The sequence below is a fragment of the Thalassophryne amazonica genome, chromosome 16 (genome assembly GCF_902500255.1).
Source record: "Thalassophryne amazonica chromosome 16, fThaAma1.1, whole genome shotgun sequence".
NCBI classification, from domain to species: Eukaryota; Metazoa; Chordata; class Actinopteri; order Batrachoidiformes; family Batrachoididae; genus Thalassophryne; species Thalassophryne amazonica.
The window spans coordinates 17,428,109-17,446,990 of record NC_047118.1 but is presented as its reverse complement, the minus strand read 5'-3'; the positions used below and the strand labels follow the sequence as shown (position 1 = coordinate 17,446,990).

At 41.5% G+C, this 18,882-nt stretch overlaps 1 protein-coding gene across 2 annotated transcripts in view; it reads left to right on the top strand.

Annotated features, from left to right (window-relative positions):
- kank2 (KN motif and ankyrin repeat domains 2) overlaps positions 1-17,562 on the top strand; it is a 40,872-nt gene extending 23,310 nt beyond the window's left edge. Inside the window, exons 5-13 of one of the 2 annotated variants that reach the window (XM_034189861.1) lie at positions 602-718; positions 902-1,013; positions 2,950-3,543; positions 3,656-3,743; positions 7,543-7,762; positions 10,435-10,577; positions 15,648-15,848; positions 15,947-16,045; positions 17,433-17,562. In XM_034189861.1, coding sequence (XP_034045752.1) covers positions 602-718; positions 902-1,013; positions 2,950-3,543; positions 3,656-3,743; positions 7,543-7,762; positions 10,435-10,577; positions 15,648-15,848; positions 15,947-16,045; positions 17,433-17,489 — 1,631 coding nt within the window. In that variant the 3' untranslated portion in view covers positions 17,490-17,562. Of the gene's footprint in view, positions 1-601; positions 815-901; positions 1,014-2,949; positions 3,544-3,655; positions 3,744-7,542; positions 7,763-10,434; positions 10,578-15,647; positions 15,849-15,946; positions 16,046-17,432 lie in introns of both variants that reach the window. The other variant, XM_034189860.1, reaches the window with a different exon arrangement.
- Positions 17,563-18,882: the final 1,320 nt, after the last annotated feature.

The window sequence follows — 18,882 nt, the reverse complement described above, 5'->3', positions numbered from 1 at the left end:
ACTTTGGCCGACATCTGTCACAAGAGGGTTAGATGGGCTCGCACAGTGCACACTTTGTTTTTCACCCACTGGTGTGCGCAAATAGTTGTAGCAACAGGTGTATGAGGCAGCTATGATTTTACACGTTTTACACACAATTCCTGCTTCATGCACACTTCATGCGCAAATCGACCAAATTCGCACTATGTATGAAGGGGCCCTTACCGTTAGCAACAGCGTCTTCACCGTCGCTCCAGCAGCGGTCAAGGCACCGAGTAATCCATTAAATATGAAATGTTAATTCTGTATCAGAATCCACATCAATACTTTCATATGGTAGCTTAAATTCACCCATTTTAGCATCATTGTCGCTACGCCACATCTCTCGCTCTGAGCTGACGCCGCCATTATTGACATCTGCGTAGCAGCGCGCACCGTCAGGGCATGGAGTAATACATCCAAATGTAAAATGGTCAAATATTTTGCCACCCTACACCTAATATTATACGGTTTGAAATCTCACATGACTAACCAATCAGATTTGCGGAAAAGATGTAATTGGATTAGAATTTCTCATAGAAAGTTCTAAAATAAGTGTGAATGTCTCCTTTCTGTGTTTCAGATGTTCCAGTTGAGTTTCCAATTGCAGTCAGTTCCAAGCAGGTACGCGATGTCCTAAAGAGTGAGTTGTCCACATCAGTACCAGTAGCCAAGACTGCCATCGCTGTGAGCACAACTGGTAATCAGACTGGTTCCTTACATTTTAAAGAAGGAGATACACACCTGCATATAAATATAGACGCCATCCAATCACAGACGAGCTCATCTAAATCAAGTAATTGAACGGGTCATTTGAAACGTTCTTTTTATCACATGACATGTTAGTGCCATTGCACTGTGTGACTGTCTGTACTGGTTCCAGCCTCAGTGTCTTCCCAGTCATCTCTGAGGTCCATTATGAAGCGGAAAGCAGAGTGTGAACCCGGTTCTCCGACCACCAAGAAAAACCTCCAGTTCATCGGAGTCAATGGAGGGTATGTATCATACACATTAAAAATTAAAAAAGATTTAGCTGCAGAAGCACTGTTCACAATAATCAAAGTCCTCCAATGATGATGACAGTTCACACTATGCTTCAGCTAGTCTGGCTAGTCCTGGACAAACATTGATAAGCTTATCATTGTCAAGTGATGCTTTTCTGAAGGCTTTTACAAATCAGCTTCATTAATTTGACCTTTTGAACCCAAAATCAATAGGCTTCTTGGTGTCAGCACGCCAAATGCACATACCAGTTTTGATGGTAATTAGGCAGTTAAATAAGATTTTTTTTTTTTAAGTTGCACTCTAGTAACCTTATCTTTTGACCTGTTGATCCCAAAATTGATATACTTCTTGGGTGTTACTGTGTGTAATGCATATACCAGGTTTGGCGACAGTTGGGTCAGTGCAGCTGAAGTAATCACAAATGAAATGTACTGTCTTCACATAGTGTGCTGATGTTCTCAAAAAGAAAAACATTTTATATACAATAACATTTTAGACATATTTAATGTCTTTAAATATCGCGCCTCCGCTCCTCTTTCCATGACAAAAACTCCTGTAACAGTGGAATGTGCCGTTCATTTCCAAACTGGACGCTGTATTTTATCCGGGACGTCGTCTGACTAGCACAGAAATTGTGAAAAGACGTGGACATCAGCACTTTTTCGGCACATTGAGACAGACGTGCAGAGGAATTCCGCACGTCGCGGCAGTGCCGCATGGCGCACAGCAACGCCGTGATGAAGCCTCACAGGACATGTTCTGGCATGTCCAGGCACATCCACAATTTCTCGGATAATCACTCGACTGAAAAACCACCGACAGCTGTCTGAACACCATCTCAAAGCCGTCCTGTGAGACCAAAACGGAGGTGGTTTTGTCTCGCTCCAGTAGCGAATCCATCGTGACGTGCGAAGCCTCCGCTCGGCTTTCCATGACAAAATCTCTTGTTAAAAGTGAAATCTGCCAGAAAATGGTTGATGTCCAGCTCTTGTGATAACCAGAGAAATGGCACACGATGGTCACGGATCCAGACAGCCATCCGTTTAGAAATGAAATGGTCGTTCAGCCTGTCGATGGCCGCTCCAGAGCGCAGCGCACCCCACAGTCGCTGGGGGCCGTCCTTAAAGCGACAGTAACACTCCTTATTCTCTACCAAGCCCGTAACATTTTCACCGAAAGCCAGATCAATTTTTCTAATGGTTTCCAGCTGCCAGTCTCTAACAGTTTCTGAAAAAATTCTGATGGAAAAAAAGCCCAAATCATTCTGCCATTTCCTGGCAATGAAACAACGACGAGGGGGCTGGACCACTCCTCACTCAAAGCCTGCTCACAGGCGAATGACGCAACCGACAGGCGTGGAAAAACTCACGCATGCGCACGAGGGTTCAAGCTTGTCTGATGCAATCACATGATTCAGATCCATATGGTTTTTGAAAAAAATAATAAGGTCGGATAATTTTCTAATAGACCTCGTGTGTGTGTGTGTGTGTGTGTACATATTCTATTTCTACCTCAATTTCTTATTTTATTGTATTGTTACAAGTATTATTATTATTGCTTATCCTTGCACACGCTGTTTGATGCACATTTTCCTCTACTCGCACCCATCTTGTGTTTTTTTTTTTTTTTTTTTAAGAGCTGGTGTAACATGTGAATTTCTCCACTGTGAGATCAATAAAGTCTTATATCACTGCAATGCTCTGGCATGCTGTACACAGCAGGTACATTTTAATTGAAAAAAAAAACATGCGCCTTAACTCTCACAACTCGCACACCAGTGACTTTCCTCTTGGTGCCTCCAGTCACCATAGCAACTTTGGTGTGGATTGCTTAATTACTGTGGCTGTGCATAGTGAACACACACGGCCAGCTTTATATATTAGATTATTTGCTGTGTCTTTTGGAAAACGTGTTCTTGTCTTGCAGCTATGAGTCTACATCATCAGACGACAGCAGCAGTGACAGCTCAGATGAGGGAAGTGATTCAAGTGAATATCATGAAGCCAGAGAAAAACTACCAGAATCTGCCACCCAGATTCAACATAGAACACCCACCCACGATGAAGCTACTCAGCCCCAAGAACCGAGCACCAGCAGACCCCAGCAGGCTGACTTTAAACTACCAGCCATCGTTCCTGACCTCCAGCAGAGTTGCAGCCAGCCTTCAGACAAAACACCACAAGACAAAGACAGCCAGTCACCAGCAAAGGACGCTGTGTTGCAAAAATGTGCCTCCCACTTTAGTCTGCCTTCATCATGTCCAGCGAATGATACTGCCACTGACTCATCCCAGGAGAGCTCGTCCACATCGTCAGGCACTGAATCCACTCTTGAAGAATGCACCATAAAGTCGACTGTTACTTCTTCTCCACTGTGCGTGATTAAAACCACTGAGATTACCAGGCAGCAGAGTAACATCAAATCAGAAACAACTGCCGCTTCCAGCCAGACGGATTCAAAGCCAGCAGCTGACAACATCTCAAATGACGCTGCCACCACAGCATCAGTCCAAAAAGTCAGGTAAACCTACACAGGGTTGTCAGACTGTCTGAAGTGGAGACATGATGTCATTATTTCATGTATCAAACCTGTAAACAAGCATCAGACTGATGTGTGGACTTGTGTGTCTCAGAGTGGAGATGAATGACAACCTCATGTCAGCTCTTTACGCGCTACAGAAAGCCCTGGGAGAACCCAATGCCTTCAGCCAGCAAGCAGCGGTACGTTTTCAGATCAGTTTACTCCACATGGCGACACATATAGTGAACACCTCAATATTTAAATAATATAAAGAATCAAATAACAGAGGTGCATTCCTGACCTCTGCTGTTTCCAGCAGTGTTAGTTTGTTGAATGATAAGCAAGATACTCAAAAATTCATGAATCAGTTTTTACCAAATTTGGTGAAAACATTGGGCCTCTCATTGGATAAGATTGAAAAGAAAAAACATGTTGGCCAAAACTTTTCTCTTAAAAGCACATCTTAAAACTATGGTTACCTGATAATCACAAACTAGACTGTTGTTTTTTAGCCATCCAGAACAGTAGGTGGCACCAAACACCCATGAAAGGCCCGTACCTCTTTTAGCAACAGGTGAATATCATGATCTTGGACACAGTTTGCACTTACAGTGCCAAATGGCACTTGTCTGCATTTTAACATGACAATTATTTATCTACACATCTTTAACAAAATTACAAAAAGAACAAGCATATATTTACAAATTACATCACAATAATTTACATTTCTCTGAGAAGTCCTTATTGTTCCTGTGTCTATTCCTAATCACTGTGCTGGCCAGTTTGACACTAACCTGTTACTGTTCTGTTCTTCATAATTTTATTTCAACAATGGAGCCGCTTGTTTTTGCTGCTCAAACTGTATCAGGAGAGATTTAGAAACTCATCGCACCACGTCATGCCACACTTACTTCCATTTTTTCCTCCATGTAACAAGTGTTTCACAATCTCCATAGCTGCTTTTCTTGTGCTGTTGTGGGAATCTCTGAGGACCTTGTGGGAATTCATCCGTCTGAAAAATCCTCTGAGTATATTGTTGATCTTACACCAATAGAATATGAAAATATAATATAAAATATGTTTTGAAAATGGTGGGGGATAGGGCCATTAATCAAGGGCACCTCATGCAGGCCAATACAGTAATTGCAGTGGAGGTGAAAATGGAAATGACACCTTAAATAAATACATAGATAGATAGATAGATAGATAGATAGAACATTTTACTAATGAGGTTTACAACACCTGGTGAATATGGAGGCTGATCTGAAATACATACCACAACATGTGGAATTAAATTGTTTTTCAGATGTGGTTTTGTAAAGGTGGATATGTTTAAAGATGATCTCACTGAAACGGACAAGTAAGAAGACTATATACGAGGTCTATTAGAAAAGTATCCGACCTTATTATTTTTTTCAAAAACCATATGGATTTGAATCACGTGTGATTACATCAGACATGCTTGAACCCTCGTGGGCACGCAAGAGTTTTTTCACGCCTGTCGGTTACGTCATTCGCCTGTGGGCAGTCTTTGAGTGAGGAGTCGCCCACCCTCTCGTCGATTTTTTTCATTGTTTAGGAATGGCTCAGAGACTGCTGCTTTGTTTGATAAAAATTTTTTCAAAGCTGTAAGGCACAACTGAGTGGACACCATTCGATAAATTCAGCTGGTTTTTGGTAAAAATTTTAACGGCTGATGAGAGATTTTGGTCTGGTAGTGTCGCTTTAAGGATGGCCCACGGCCCCTGACGGCGATCTGCGCTTCGAGGTGGCAGCGTCTCGCCGTTTCAAGTTGAAAACTTCCACATTTCAGGCTCTGTTGACCCAGGAAGTCGTCAGAGAACAGAGAACTTTCAGAAGAAGTCGGCATGAGGAGTTTATTCGGACATTCCATTGTTAACGGACATTTTGTAATGAAAGAACGTGCGGGCAGAGTCGCATGTCGGGCCGGACCCGACCGCGGGGGTCGCGACAGGAAAAACACCTCCGTGTTGGAAACCTTAACGGACAAGTTGGAACATGCCCAAGGTGTTAAACAATTTCTCAGTTACTCACTTGTTGAAAGCCAACAAAAGCCGCCTGAATTTTACAAATGGTTTTCAACACGGAGGTGTTTTTCCTGTTGCGGCGCACACAGATTCGACGAGTCGTCACAGAAACGACTCGGCGAATTTGCGCGCACGTCTTTCGTTAAAAAATGTCCTTAAACAGTGGAATGTCCGCATAAAGTCCTCATGCCGGCCTCTTCTGAATCTTCTCTGTTCTCTCACGACGTCCTGGGTGAATTAAGCCTTAAATTAGGATGTTTTCAGGTCGAAACAGGCCGACGACGGCGCCTGGAAGCGCTGCAGGGCGTCCCGCTCTGTGGGAAGTCCTTACACTGACAGAAACACCCCATAATCTCTCATCAGCCATTAAACTTTTCACCGAAAACCAGCTTAATTTCTCGAATAGTATCCACTCGGATATTCCTCACAGGTCCAGAAAAAATTTTGATAAAGCAATGCGCACCGTCTCGAGCAGCGTGTGAAACAAAGGAATTCAGCCGAGAGGGCGGGACCACATCTCACTCAAGGCCTGCCCACAGGGAAATGACGTCACCGACACGCGTGAAAAAACTTACGCATGCGCACGAGGGTTCAAGCATGATTGGTGGAATCGCACGTCATTCAAATCCATATAGTTAAAAAAAAAATAAAAGGGTCGGTTTATTGTCTAATAGACCTCGTATTTACTTCTTGTGTGAATGGTTTTAATATTTAATAATAACTTATACAAGAAGGAAAACAATATTTATTTTAAAAATAGCTGATATTTTCAGTCCCTCGTGTCATTTTTCAAATTTGAAATTGTTTCTATAAAAAAACATAAAAAAATCCATACTTCCTCAGCATTTTTTCTAATTTCACATATAGTAAAACTATTTTTTTATCAGTTGATTGCGACCAAAGAGCTGACAGAAAAACCAAACTGTTTTTTGTTCATTTGTTTGTTGCACTCCACCCATGCCGAAATTGCCTGTATTATTTATTTTATTTTTTATAATCACCAGTTATGTGTTCTGAACTCTGCCAGTGTCGTCACTGTTGTCAAACTGAAGGTTTTCCTCCAAAGTCTGTCATCTAAATAAGGCTCTAAACCATAAATGCTGTATCCCCACAGCTGCTTCAGAAACACCTTTAGACTGGACTTTAAAAACAAAACAAATCATCTTCCAAACTGGACTTTAAAAAAAAATAAAAGCTCCACACTATTAAAAAAAAAAACAGCTCGACCTCCGCTGTGTTTACAGTTGATTTGGGCTTGAACAGCAGGTGTTGTTCTCCTGATGACATAGCAACAACATGGCCGCGGCTGAGGGCTGAATGGGGCTGAAATAGAGCGCAGGCTTCAGACAGCTGCAGTTTATCCTTCAGCTGCGCACTTATCAACTTTTATTGTTCAGGATTTTTTAAATATCAACATTTCATCATTTTTAGTGATTTGTGCACATTTTTTGGTGTTAAGACCAATAAATTTGCGCGTGTAACCTGGGTGACGAAAGCAACTGGATATAAAGGCACCCAGCAGCCGTCTCCTTTTCATCTTCTGGTCTAAGTGCACAGGCTGTGTATGTTGTTAGCATTAGCTAGCATCAGGTCTCTTAAACACATATGACAGGGAGGTGAAATGTGGTTGAATTATTGACGCAAATATTTACTTTATCCTTTTGTAAATGGGCTATATTTCTACAGCTGTTTACAACAATGCCTCAACTACACACACACACACACACACACACACACACACACACACACACACACACACACCAAAGTCAGGGGCTGCCACGTCATTAAGCAGCTAGTTCAGGGGCACCATAGTGGGGGGCAATCACCTTCCCCTGTTAATCCATCTGATGGGGATCTTAAACCTCCATGCACACTTCAGGTCACTCTGTTATTTTAAGAGGGAAGAGAAAAGTATTTCCATTTTAATGGTCCTGATCGTGTCTGATTGCAGAGAGCAGCCTACACCACCGTGCTGCAGGAGTGGCTGCGTGTGTCCTGTCACAAAGCAGCAGACACAGCCGTTGTCAAGGCCTACATGGACACATTTGCCTTAATTTCCCCTCAGCTGCTGGAGTTTGTGATCAACATGGCAGATGGCAACGGCAACACAGCATTGCACTATACAGTTTCCCACTCCAACTTCCCCGTGGTGAAACTGCTGCTGGACACTGGTGAGCAAACGAACATAAACAAGCTGAAGGGTTAGATTCATTCAAGAGCTTAAGAACAGGTGGAGGAGATATGAGCAAAGTCATTGTTTTAATAATTATCACAGCATTATCTTCAGAATTTAATTTTAAAAATGAACTTTATGACATTGAGTTAAACAGTTAAACACACACAAAACAGAACCTTGTCATGTTCATAATATGTTCTTTTGCAGTTATATGCAGACATAATACATATTTGTTAATTTTTATGAAGTCCATTCAAATTTCAGATTTTTTTTTTTTTGAGAAACTTTATAGGTGATGTTCTTTAATTCCAAAGTGAAAAGAAATCTCTGTAATGCTGCATTTACACATAACGACGACAAGTCACAAATGCCACGAAGTACACATTCTTGGCCGCTGATCCCGAATGTTATGATTCGGGGCAGAGGCGTCAGGTGTCCTCAGGAACTGCTGCAACCTGTTACCACATGTTACGATTAATGGCACGTGTTGCTGGAGAATTATCAGGAACCATTACACACGGTCAAGAATAGTGTTCCGCGTTGTTGCGCACTATTGCGCGTAACAGCGCATCAAGTTCTGTCATGTTGTGAACGAGGTGAATTGTCTCCACACACACACACCCACATTCATCCAACCGAATTCAGATCGCTCCAGTTTTTCAGAAGAACTTTGTGACTGCATGCGTAGTTGGGCTCTGTGCCATGGAGTGGCGCAGAGAGGAGGAGGACAGAGCCAGATGTGTGGCTTCATGTGGCTCTCGTCTGGCGCATTTTCCCAAACATCAGGCGCATGCAGCAGGTGGAACACCTGCAGGAGCGCATCGAAATGAGACTTTTAGCCGACTTGGTGTCAGCAATCAAACTGAATGTGGTGCAGCAGGGTTTAATTGTGCGCACGCTTCTTCCTCCGCCGGACTGGAGGAGGTGCAGAGTTGTCTGGCTGCACGTGAGTCTCCTCTCGCTCCTCTGGTTCAGACTCATTCTCCCACTCATCGGTTACAACAGCAGGTGTAACACCTGCAGGAGCGTCCTAAGGAGCTTCAGCAGGAACTGTGGAACGACACTTGGAGCTGAGCTTAATTGTGCGCACGTGACAGAAAACTGATTCGTTCACAGTGAAATGTGACGCCGCGTTACAAGTCGTGTCAAAACTTGACAGTTTCCGTGTCACTTCGTAATAACGCGTGACAGTTTGGGCTCCAAGAACCATCACAGGAACCACTACAAGCGTTGTCACGTTCTATTAAGGATCACTACTCATCAAGACGGATCAACGCGCTCAGTTGCGACCTCCACGACATGAGACGAAATGAGGGTGGTGCGTGACATTCGTGTAAGATTTTTTGACGGGAAAAAACATGCTCCACGAATATCAAGAATATCACGCACCAACACGCACTATTAAGAAACCTATTCAGATGCGTTAAGTCACATTAAGAATGTCAGGAATGTGTCACGAATGACAGAAAAATGACATTCGTAACGCGTCTTGGTTATGTGTAAACGCACCTTAACATGATCAAAACAAAAAATTGAATTACTGTGTCACACCCTTCCTGCTTCTTATCAAAGGGACATTCATCCCCTTTAAACTGTTCTTGTATCCACCACCTGATGTGCATATCTATGATGTCCATTCTTCTCTATTTTATTTTTTTAATTAACCTTGAGATTATAAAGCATCATTTTTCTTTTTTTCTTTTTTTTGTATGAGTTATTGTTGTAAAAATACTCCAGCTTCCTCCCACTTCCAAAGACGTGCAGGTTAGGTGAATTGGTGACTTGAAAATTTAACTCTAGGTGTGAGTGTGAATGAGTGTGTCTGTCTATATGTGTTTTGGCTCATGTATTTTTCATGATCCCATCACTAAAAGCACCCCATTTTTGTGTCATAGTTTTTTATTTTGCTATTTATAATACTCATCTTCTCCTAACTCTAATCATAACCATAGCGTAAATGTCTACCCAGCCCTAACCATAACCCCCCCTCCCTAGACTCCCCCATCACCCCACATTTCGTGCCCCGTCACGAAAAGCACCCCATTTTCGTGTCACTGTTTTTTATTTTGCTCTTTATAATACTCCCCTTGTCCTAACTCTAACCATAGCATAAGTGTCTACCCTGCCCTAACCAAAGCCCCCCTCCCCAGACCCCCCCATCACCCCACATTTCGTGCCCCCATCACAAAATTAAATCGTGCCCCCGTCCCGAAAAGCACCCCATTTTTATGCCCACGTCACGAACCCATAGATTAATGTACTTTTTGTAATGCCGCCACTACTGCCATGATAAACTGGCTTGTGATAAACTGGTGGTCTGTGCAGGGTGCACCCCGCCTCCACTGGGATTGGCTCCAGTTCTCCCGTGAACCTTCACTAAAAATTTATATGAATGAATGATATAAGCTGAAACATTTAATTTGCTCAGGTGGTACACAAACCTATGCATGCAACCTTAATTAACTGTGTGTGTGTGTGTGTGTGTGTGTGTGTGTGTGTGTGTGTGTGTGTGTGTGTGTGTGTGTGTGTGTGTGTGTGTGTGTGTGTGTGTGTGTGTGTGTGTGAGATGCTTCTAGTTGTCTTGTGTCATAATCAGTCATTTGAGTTTCACGGCCTTTAAACCTTTCCTTCCTGCTGCCATCACTGATTGTCCTGTTTGACTGACAGGTCTTTGTAACGCTGACAAGCAGAACAAAGCGGGCTACACAGCCATCATGCTGACAGCTTTGGCCGCCTTCCACTCTGACAGTGACCTTCAAACCGTCCTGCAGCTGTTGCGCACAGGGGACGTTAATGCCAAGGCCAGCCAGGTTCGCCCTCTACTGCTCTGTAGACTTTACTGCACTCTCCAAATGTATGTGTTTGAAGCCAGCAAGCATGCTATGCTAGCACATTCTTATGATAACATATATGAGTATTATTTTTAAAATGTAGGATTGTCATACTGGTCAAAGTCCACAACCTGCTCGGTAAAAGTTTGTTTGCTCTTTCTGTGTGCAACATCTGAGTCCTGATGTTTGAGGTTCTGCATCAGTGAGGAAGTGATGCTTCTACCAGCTGTAGAAAAACATTATTTACACATTTCACGTGTGTGTATGTGTGTTTTAGATTTTTAGTTTATTAAAGGTCATGTCTTTGTTTGTTCACAATGTCAATCATTTTTACCCAATGCCAAAATATGGCCATCAAGTATTGCGAAGACTTGGTGCCCGTCCATCTGTCTGTGCCATAACTCCAGTTCTGTAACTGCCAGAGTATTCAAATTCACAGGGTGCGTTCTTGGGACACAGACCTTGGAAAAGTTCAAGGATGGCTAACCTTGACATGTTTTAAGCGGTCAAAAGGTCACATTCTTTCTACACATTCTTTCATTCTTTCTCTCATAAGCACCTTGGGGCAACTGTTTGTTGTGATTTGGCGCTATATAAATAAAATTGATTTTGATTTGATTCATTGATTACATGCTCATATGGCCGAGGGCACTTTCGCATTGTGTTCTATATTTAATCTTGTAAATACACCAGGTTTTAGAGACAAACTTTGTCTTTGTGCCTCAAAGATAATTCTGCCAGATGCACATTTTTTAAAAGGGAGACATGATGCAAAACACATTTTGCTTTGTCACCTGTTTGGGCCCGTATCCATATAAAGTGTGTTTTGTTTTGTTTTTCTCCTGCTCTGGTATGGTGCTGGGAACACTTCATTCCAACATTTTCATAAAAAACAGCCCTGTGTGTGTATTTTGTTTCCATGGCAACAATACGCCACTAAAATTAGAGCATTCACAAGCAAGATTTAGAGTCCAGCATATCTGCTCTCATAGATAAGATTTTTCTGTCTCTATTGTCTTTGTGTGACATTGTACCGTCAAAATAAGTTTCTCCTCCATTTTCTTGGTTGTCAGGGTGAGGAGTCTCGTCCCATCTGATTGGTTGGCAAAAAAAAACAAAAACTCAGTGACGTCCTGAGAAGTCCAGAGATTCTCACTCAGCAAAAATAAATAAATAGAAAAAAAAAATGCCGAGTAGTTTTTAAAAAGAGGCTGGGTGTGGTGCTATTCTCTAGCCAGCTCCATGTAGCTACATACACACTGTTCTCATTTGGAACAATAGATAAAAGATGCTGGTGCTCACAAAAAAAGCTATATGCACATATGGGCCCCAGCAGAAACCTACTAGAACTTGGAACTTAAATGTTATTTTAAAATACTTACACATCATTTGAGGGGCAATTGAGAAGTTTTGAGCCTGACCCATGAGGAGTGGGGTGTGGTTCTCCATCTTCTGCATCCTGAGAAACCAGTATTTCTTGACTATGTGTGAAGTATTGACTCCCTGGGTGCAAGCTGTTCTGAAAATCTCCCAGAAATGGAAGAAGAATAAGAAAATCCAGTGTCTTTTCTATCTGCTGCCAGTTATCAACTTTTGAGAGACTTCTCTGTGAAAGCCAACCTGAAATCTTCACAAACAAACAAGTCCCGGGTCTGCATTAAAGAAGAACTAAGGTTTACTTGACTAAGGTGCTGACTTCAGCTAAAATCATATTTGGTATATAAAGTGCTACAGATGAATAACCTGCTGTTTACACTGTATTTAAAATAAAATAATTTAAAAAAATCTGTATTAATGAAACAAACTTATTTTAGTATCAAAAACACAAATAATGTATATTTGTGCTCTTTATTTTTAAAGACATTCTTTACATCAGTTTATTTTAGCTGTACTCTTTCATTTGTGTTGTTTCTGTTGTAACTCCTCCCCTCTGCTGTGCTTAGTAAAAACATGGTCTTAACAAAAACATAGTCTACACTCACACTTTCCATGTGAGCAAAAGTTCATCTGTTCATCTTCCCGTGTGAGCAGTTTAATGATTACTTAAACGGTTTAGTAGATATAATTACTTTAGCAATTCAATGATTAACTAAGAGAGTAATATTAAATGAAACACATGTACACTGAACAAAAATATAAACGCAACACTTTTGGTTTTGCTCCCATTTTGTATGAGACGAACTCAAAGATCTAAAACTTTTTCCACATACACAATATCACCATTTCCCTCAAATATTGTTCACAAACCAGTCTAAATCTGTGATAGTGAGCACTTCTCCTTTGCTGAGATAATCCATCCCACCTCACAGGTGTGCCATACCAAGATGCTGATTAGACACCATGATTAGTGCACAGGTGTGCCTTAGACTGCCCACAATAAAATGCCACTCTGAAAGGTGCAGTTTTGTTTTACTGGGGGGGATACCAGTCAGTATCTGGTGTGACCACCATTTGCCTCATGCAGTGCAACACATCTCCTTCGCATAGAGTTGATCAGGTTGTCAATTGTGGCCTGTGGAATGTTGGTCCACTCCTCTTCAATGGCTGTGTGAAGTTGCTGGATATTGGCAGGAACTGGTACACGCTGTCGTATACGCCGGTCCAGAGCATCCCAAACATGCTCAATGGGTGACATGTCCGGTGAGTATGCCGGCCATGCAAGAACTGGGACATTTTCAGCTTCCAAGAATTGTGTACAGATCCTTGCAACATGGGGCCGTGCATTATCCTGCTGCAACATGAGCTGATGTTCTTGGATGTATGGCACAACAATGGGCCTCAGGATCTTGTCACGGTATCTCTGTGCATTCAAAATGCAATCAATAAAATGCACCTGTGTTCTTCGTCCGTAACAGACGCCTGCCCATACCATAACCCCACCGCCACCATGGGCCACTCGATCCACAACATTAACATCAGAAAACCGCTCACCCACACGACGCCACACACGCTGTCTGCCATCTGCCCTGGACAGTGTGAACCGGGATTCATCCGTGAAGAGAACACCTCTCCAACGTGCCAAATGCCAGCAAATGTGAGCATTTGCCCACTCAAGTCGGTTATGACGACGAACTGGAGTCAGGTCGAGACCCCAGTGAGGACGATGAGCATGCAGATGAGCTTCCCTGAGACGGTTTCTGACAGTTTGTGCAGAAATTCTTTGGTTATGCAAACCGATTGTTTCAGCAGCTGTCCAAGTGGCTGGTCTCAGACGATCTTGGAGGTGAACATGCTGGATGTGGAGGTCCTGGGCTGGTGTGGTTACACATGGTCTGCGGTTGTGAGGCTGGTTGGATGTACTGCCAAATTCTCTGAAAGGCCTTTGGAGACGGCTTATGGTAGAGAAATGAACATTCAGTACACGAGCAACAGCTCTGGTTGACATTCCTGCTGTCAGCATGCCAATTGCACGCTCCCTCAAATCTTGCGACATCTGTGGCATTGTGCTGTGTGATAAAACTGCACCTTTCAGAGTGGCCTTTTATTGTGGGCAGTCTAAGGCACACCTGTGCACTAATCATGGTGTCTAATCAGCATCTTGATATGGCACACCTGTGAGGTGGGATGGATTATCTCAGCAAAGGAGAAGTGCTCACTATCACAGACTTAGACTGGTTTGTGAACAATATTTGAGGGAAATGGTGATATTGTGTATGTGGAAAAAGTGTTAGATCTTTGAGTTCATCTCATACAAAATGGGAGCAAAACCAAAAGTGTTGCGTTTATATTTTTGTTGAGTGTATATAAATGAAACACATGTATATACGAGGTCTGTTAGAAAGGAGCTGCATGGCGTAAAGCAACGCCATGATGAAGCCTCACAGGACATGTTGGGGCATGTCCAGCTCATGCTCAATTTCTCGGATATTCACATGACTGAAAAGCAACCGGAAGCCGTCTGAAAGCCGTCCTGAGAGACCAACACGGAGGTGGTTTTGTCCCGCACCATGAGCGGCACGGTGGCGCATTCATCCGCTTCTTTTTCCATGAAAAACACTCCTGTAACAGTGGAATGTGCCGAAAAAGTGCTGATGTCCACGCCTTCTGCCTTTTTGTGAAAGTCAGATGACGTCCCAGATCAACAAAGCCTTCACGTTGGAAATGATCTGGTTGTTTCAGCGGGGTGTCTGCCTGTCGATCGGCGCTCGGAGCGCGCTGCGCTCTCAGACGCTGTAGATGGTCTTTAAACCTGCTGGAGCACTCCTTAATCTGTTTAATCCCCATAAAATCGTCCCTGAAAGCCATATTAATTTTCCGAATGGTGTCCACCTGGAGGTCTCTCACAGTTTCAGGAAAAAACTGATGCAGCAAAGCTCCAAATCATTCCGCCATTTCCTTAACGACGAGAGAGGTGGACCAGTGCTCACAGGCGAATGACGCAACCGACAGGCGTGAAAAAACTCACGCATGCGCACGAAGGTTTTCGTATCGTGCACCCACCCTGTGGAACAGTCTTCCTGCGACCGTGAGGCAGTCTGAGTCTGTGGACATTTTTAAGTCAAGACTCAAAACCTATTTTTATTCTTTCTTATGGATAGTTTTTATTTGTTTTATTCTTTTACTTCTGTTTTTGTTTATGTATTTGAATTTTTTATTAGTTTTTAATTATTTATTCAATTTTATGTTGACTTGTTTTATGTGAGGCACCTTGAGGCGGCTTTTGCTGTGATTTGGCGTATTATAAGCTAATTAAATTAATTAAATTATGAAGAATGGGATCAAAGACAAAATCAAAGACATTAATAATTGATAAGTACCTTGAAAATTCCCCATCAGGATGCAAACCTGTGATTTCCAGAATGGGAGGTGTCTGTTAGGAGTTGATTGGCTGTGCACCTGAATTAGCAAATCAGCTTGTGGCAGAGCAGGGAGAGAGATGGAAAATGTGCATGTTCAGAGGCCCTCAAGGACCTGATTGAGAACCCCTGCTTTAAAGCCAGTATTAAATTGATTTGACTTCTGTGCACTTTAACTTTACTTTTTTTCTGATCTGTGTAGTACTCCTCACTCTTAGATTTAGTGAAAGTTTTGAACAATGTGTGTTTGCAGGCTGGCCAGACAGCGCTGATGCTCGCCGTTAGTCATGGCCGAGCAGACATGGTGCGAGCGCTGCTGTCCTGTGGGGCGCAGGTCAACATCCGTGATGACGACGGTTCCACGGCGCTCATGTGCGCCTGTGAACACGGACACGTGGACATTGTACGCCAGCTGCTGTCCGTGCCGGGCTGTGACGCTACGCTTACTGACAACGTAAGCAAACTCATTCTTTGCTTGTTTGTCTGAACGCTGATTTACATTGAATGCTACATGAAAATGGTCCTCACGCCGTCATTCTTTGTGTCTGTTAGGACGGCAGCACTGCACTGTCCATTGCGCTGGAGGCCAGCCAGAATGACATAGCTGTGCTTCTGTATGCTCACCTCAACTTTGCAAAGCCTCCCTCCCCTGTGAGTGCTCTCACATACTGCAAACTCATGTCTCACTCTTAGCCTCATGTCTCACTCTTAGCCTCAGGATAACGTTTTCATGACATCTCCATCAGCACTCAGATTCACTCGCCAGGCATCTTACTTTTAAAAAAAAAAAAAATTGTAGCTTGAATGGAAACATTTTACTGATTATATACCAAGGATTAAAGTGTGCATAATCCACATTTGAACCAAACCAGATTATCTGTCATGTCAAAATTTATGTTTAATTGTTCAAATTTAGAAAGGGAAATTTCTGTTTTCCATAATTTTGACCAATATTCGGCAGGCATACAACAAGAAAACTGATCACTTGAACAAATACATGCCTTAATATTTTGTTGAATGACCAGCCTGACAAGGACAGAATCCAATTATTTGTGGCAGTTGCTCTCCATACGTAGCTGTATCGTATAGTAAAATTTTATTTGTACATAGTGTCTCTCTCATTGGTCAGTATGGGTCACGTGATCATGAACAGCAAACAGATATGAATAGGAAATACATGTACAAGTACTATACAGTATACATGTATTTCTTATTCATATGTAGATTCCTGAACTGCGTTAATCACAACTACTAATTGTAACCCTAACCATAACTTTAACCATAACAAGGCTGTGCTATGTATGAATAGCCACTTCCATTATAAGATAAGATCAACTTTATTTATCCCGAAGGGTACAAAAACAGTGAACAATGTTTGTTTGTTTGTTTGTTTGTTTGTTTTACAGTAAGTACAACAAATTTATGCGAAAAGACTGGAAGACATTTGTACAAGAATATTTATTTATTAAGTTACATGGTTATGCAACAACATGTTAACACAAATAACATCTGCTTAATATTGAACATCACCTTTTTAAAAGTTAAATGCATACCATTGTGCCAATCCAGTATCACACATGCTCAAAATACTGTACATGATGTTCCAAACTTCTGTGTGACCTGTGTTCTGACCCAACGTTCAAACATAACATAAAATGATGACGTTCTGCTCATGCATGGATCTGAGAAACTGCTGATTTTACAGTCTTACATCTTGGTGTCAAATTATTTGCAAATGTCAAAATTCTCACTCTGAGTATTTTGTTAGAAATTAAAGAGATACAATGATGAGAGCAAAATAACATCATTCGCTAAAGCTAGAGGGCAGATTATGGTTCTAAATTACTCAGAGACCCTGCGTTTCTATTTACTCCAAGGGGGAAAAAGAATTCTTTATTCCCCCGACTGGATAAGAACTGCATTAAATGGTTGAAATAATTTGACACCAAAATTAGGATTACAAAACCAGCCCAAAGGTTATGCAGTGAAGGAAAAGGAATGATTAGTAACAGATTGTTGTTTAACTTCTTGGGTCTAGGTTTCACCCAAGTCTCCTCTCTTGGGTTCATCGCCTCCTGCTGGTGAAACAAAGTGAAACTTCTGAGGCTTCCACAACACTTCACTCCGTTTTTTTTTCTTTTCTTTTTTCTTATTATTTTTTTCATTCAGATAATTACCAAAACAGTGAGTTTGTGTGTGTTTGCTTTCACCGTCTGTATGTTAAATACAGTGTAAAGTGCAGATGACACTATGTTAGCGCACACCCTTGTGTGTGTTTGCTTTCACCGTCTGTATGTTAAATACAGTGTAAAGTGCAGATGACACTATGTTAGCGCACACCCTTGCTACCCTTTTTGTTTTATTGGTTTGTGAAGTATAGTCTGAAACCATTTAGAATGTCTGTGTAAACATTCCGTCCAGCAATAATCCAGCTATCACACTTTCTAGTGGCACTAACACTAAGTGACATTTGCCCTAAATTTTGTGATACATTTCACGATTATACACTTGTTTTATATTGTATCAGTCTTGTACAAGGTTTTTTATATAGAACAGTATGATTGTCATTGTAATGTGTACAATAGCTGTTACAGTAACATTAATTTATATGTGACATCACAATCATTTTGGAATGACAAAAGCCACCCGTCTCATGCAAAAGTGTCCTTGATCAACTACATCAACCAGCTCACTGGTGCTACAAACATGTAAAACAGAAAGCACCAGTTCAATAGTATATCAATATTTATACGCAAGATTTATTTACTCCAGAGTATTTTTGATAGGATTTTTGTGTTCTGTTTTTGTCTGAATTTGGGATCATTTTAATTTCCCAGGCACTTCCTTTATAAACGACACCTTTTTAACCAGAGGAATCATTTTATTTCCCACCTTGTGCACATGTCCAGAAAACCTCAGACATACAGCTCATATTAATTGCGTGACACTGTATTTTGTGGTGATTATATGTATCACTGAGTGGGTGTACTATATATATATATATATATATATATATATATATATATATATATATATATATATATATATATATGGGATTTTGAGCGGTTGTAAGAAACATTTTTGAGCGTATCTTTGTAATGTTATGTGACTCTGTGGAGAGACGGTTGAAAGCTCTGGTGAAGCCTCTGCCACCATGACCATGCTGGTAAGATTTATCTGGGAACCAGGAAGTGACTGATGGGCTTGTTTTAATGGATGTGCTATGTAAGATATGACTATAAAAATAATATATGTCAATATAAACTAGTTCCACCTAAAGTTTAAATCCCCCAACAGAAATGCATAGGCAATGTCAAAATTTCTATTACTTTTTAAAGATTTTTACATGATTTTCATATTCACTTTTAAGCAACTGAATTTTTATAAACTTTTTTGAGTTTTTATTTAAGAGTGTATCTTTTCATACATTTAAAAATTTAAGCTCATGCTTACATTGTGTAATCACACAGCTCTTTAGTTTGTTTTAT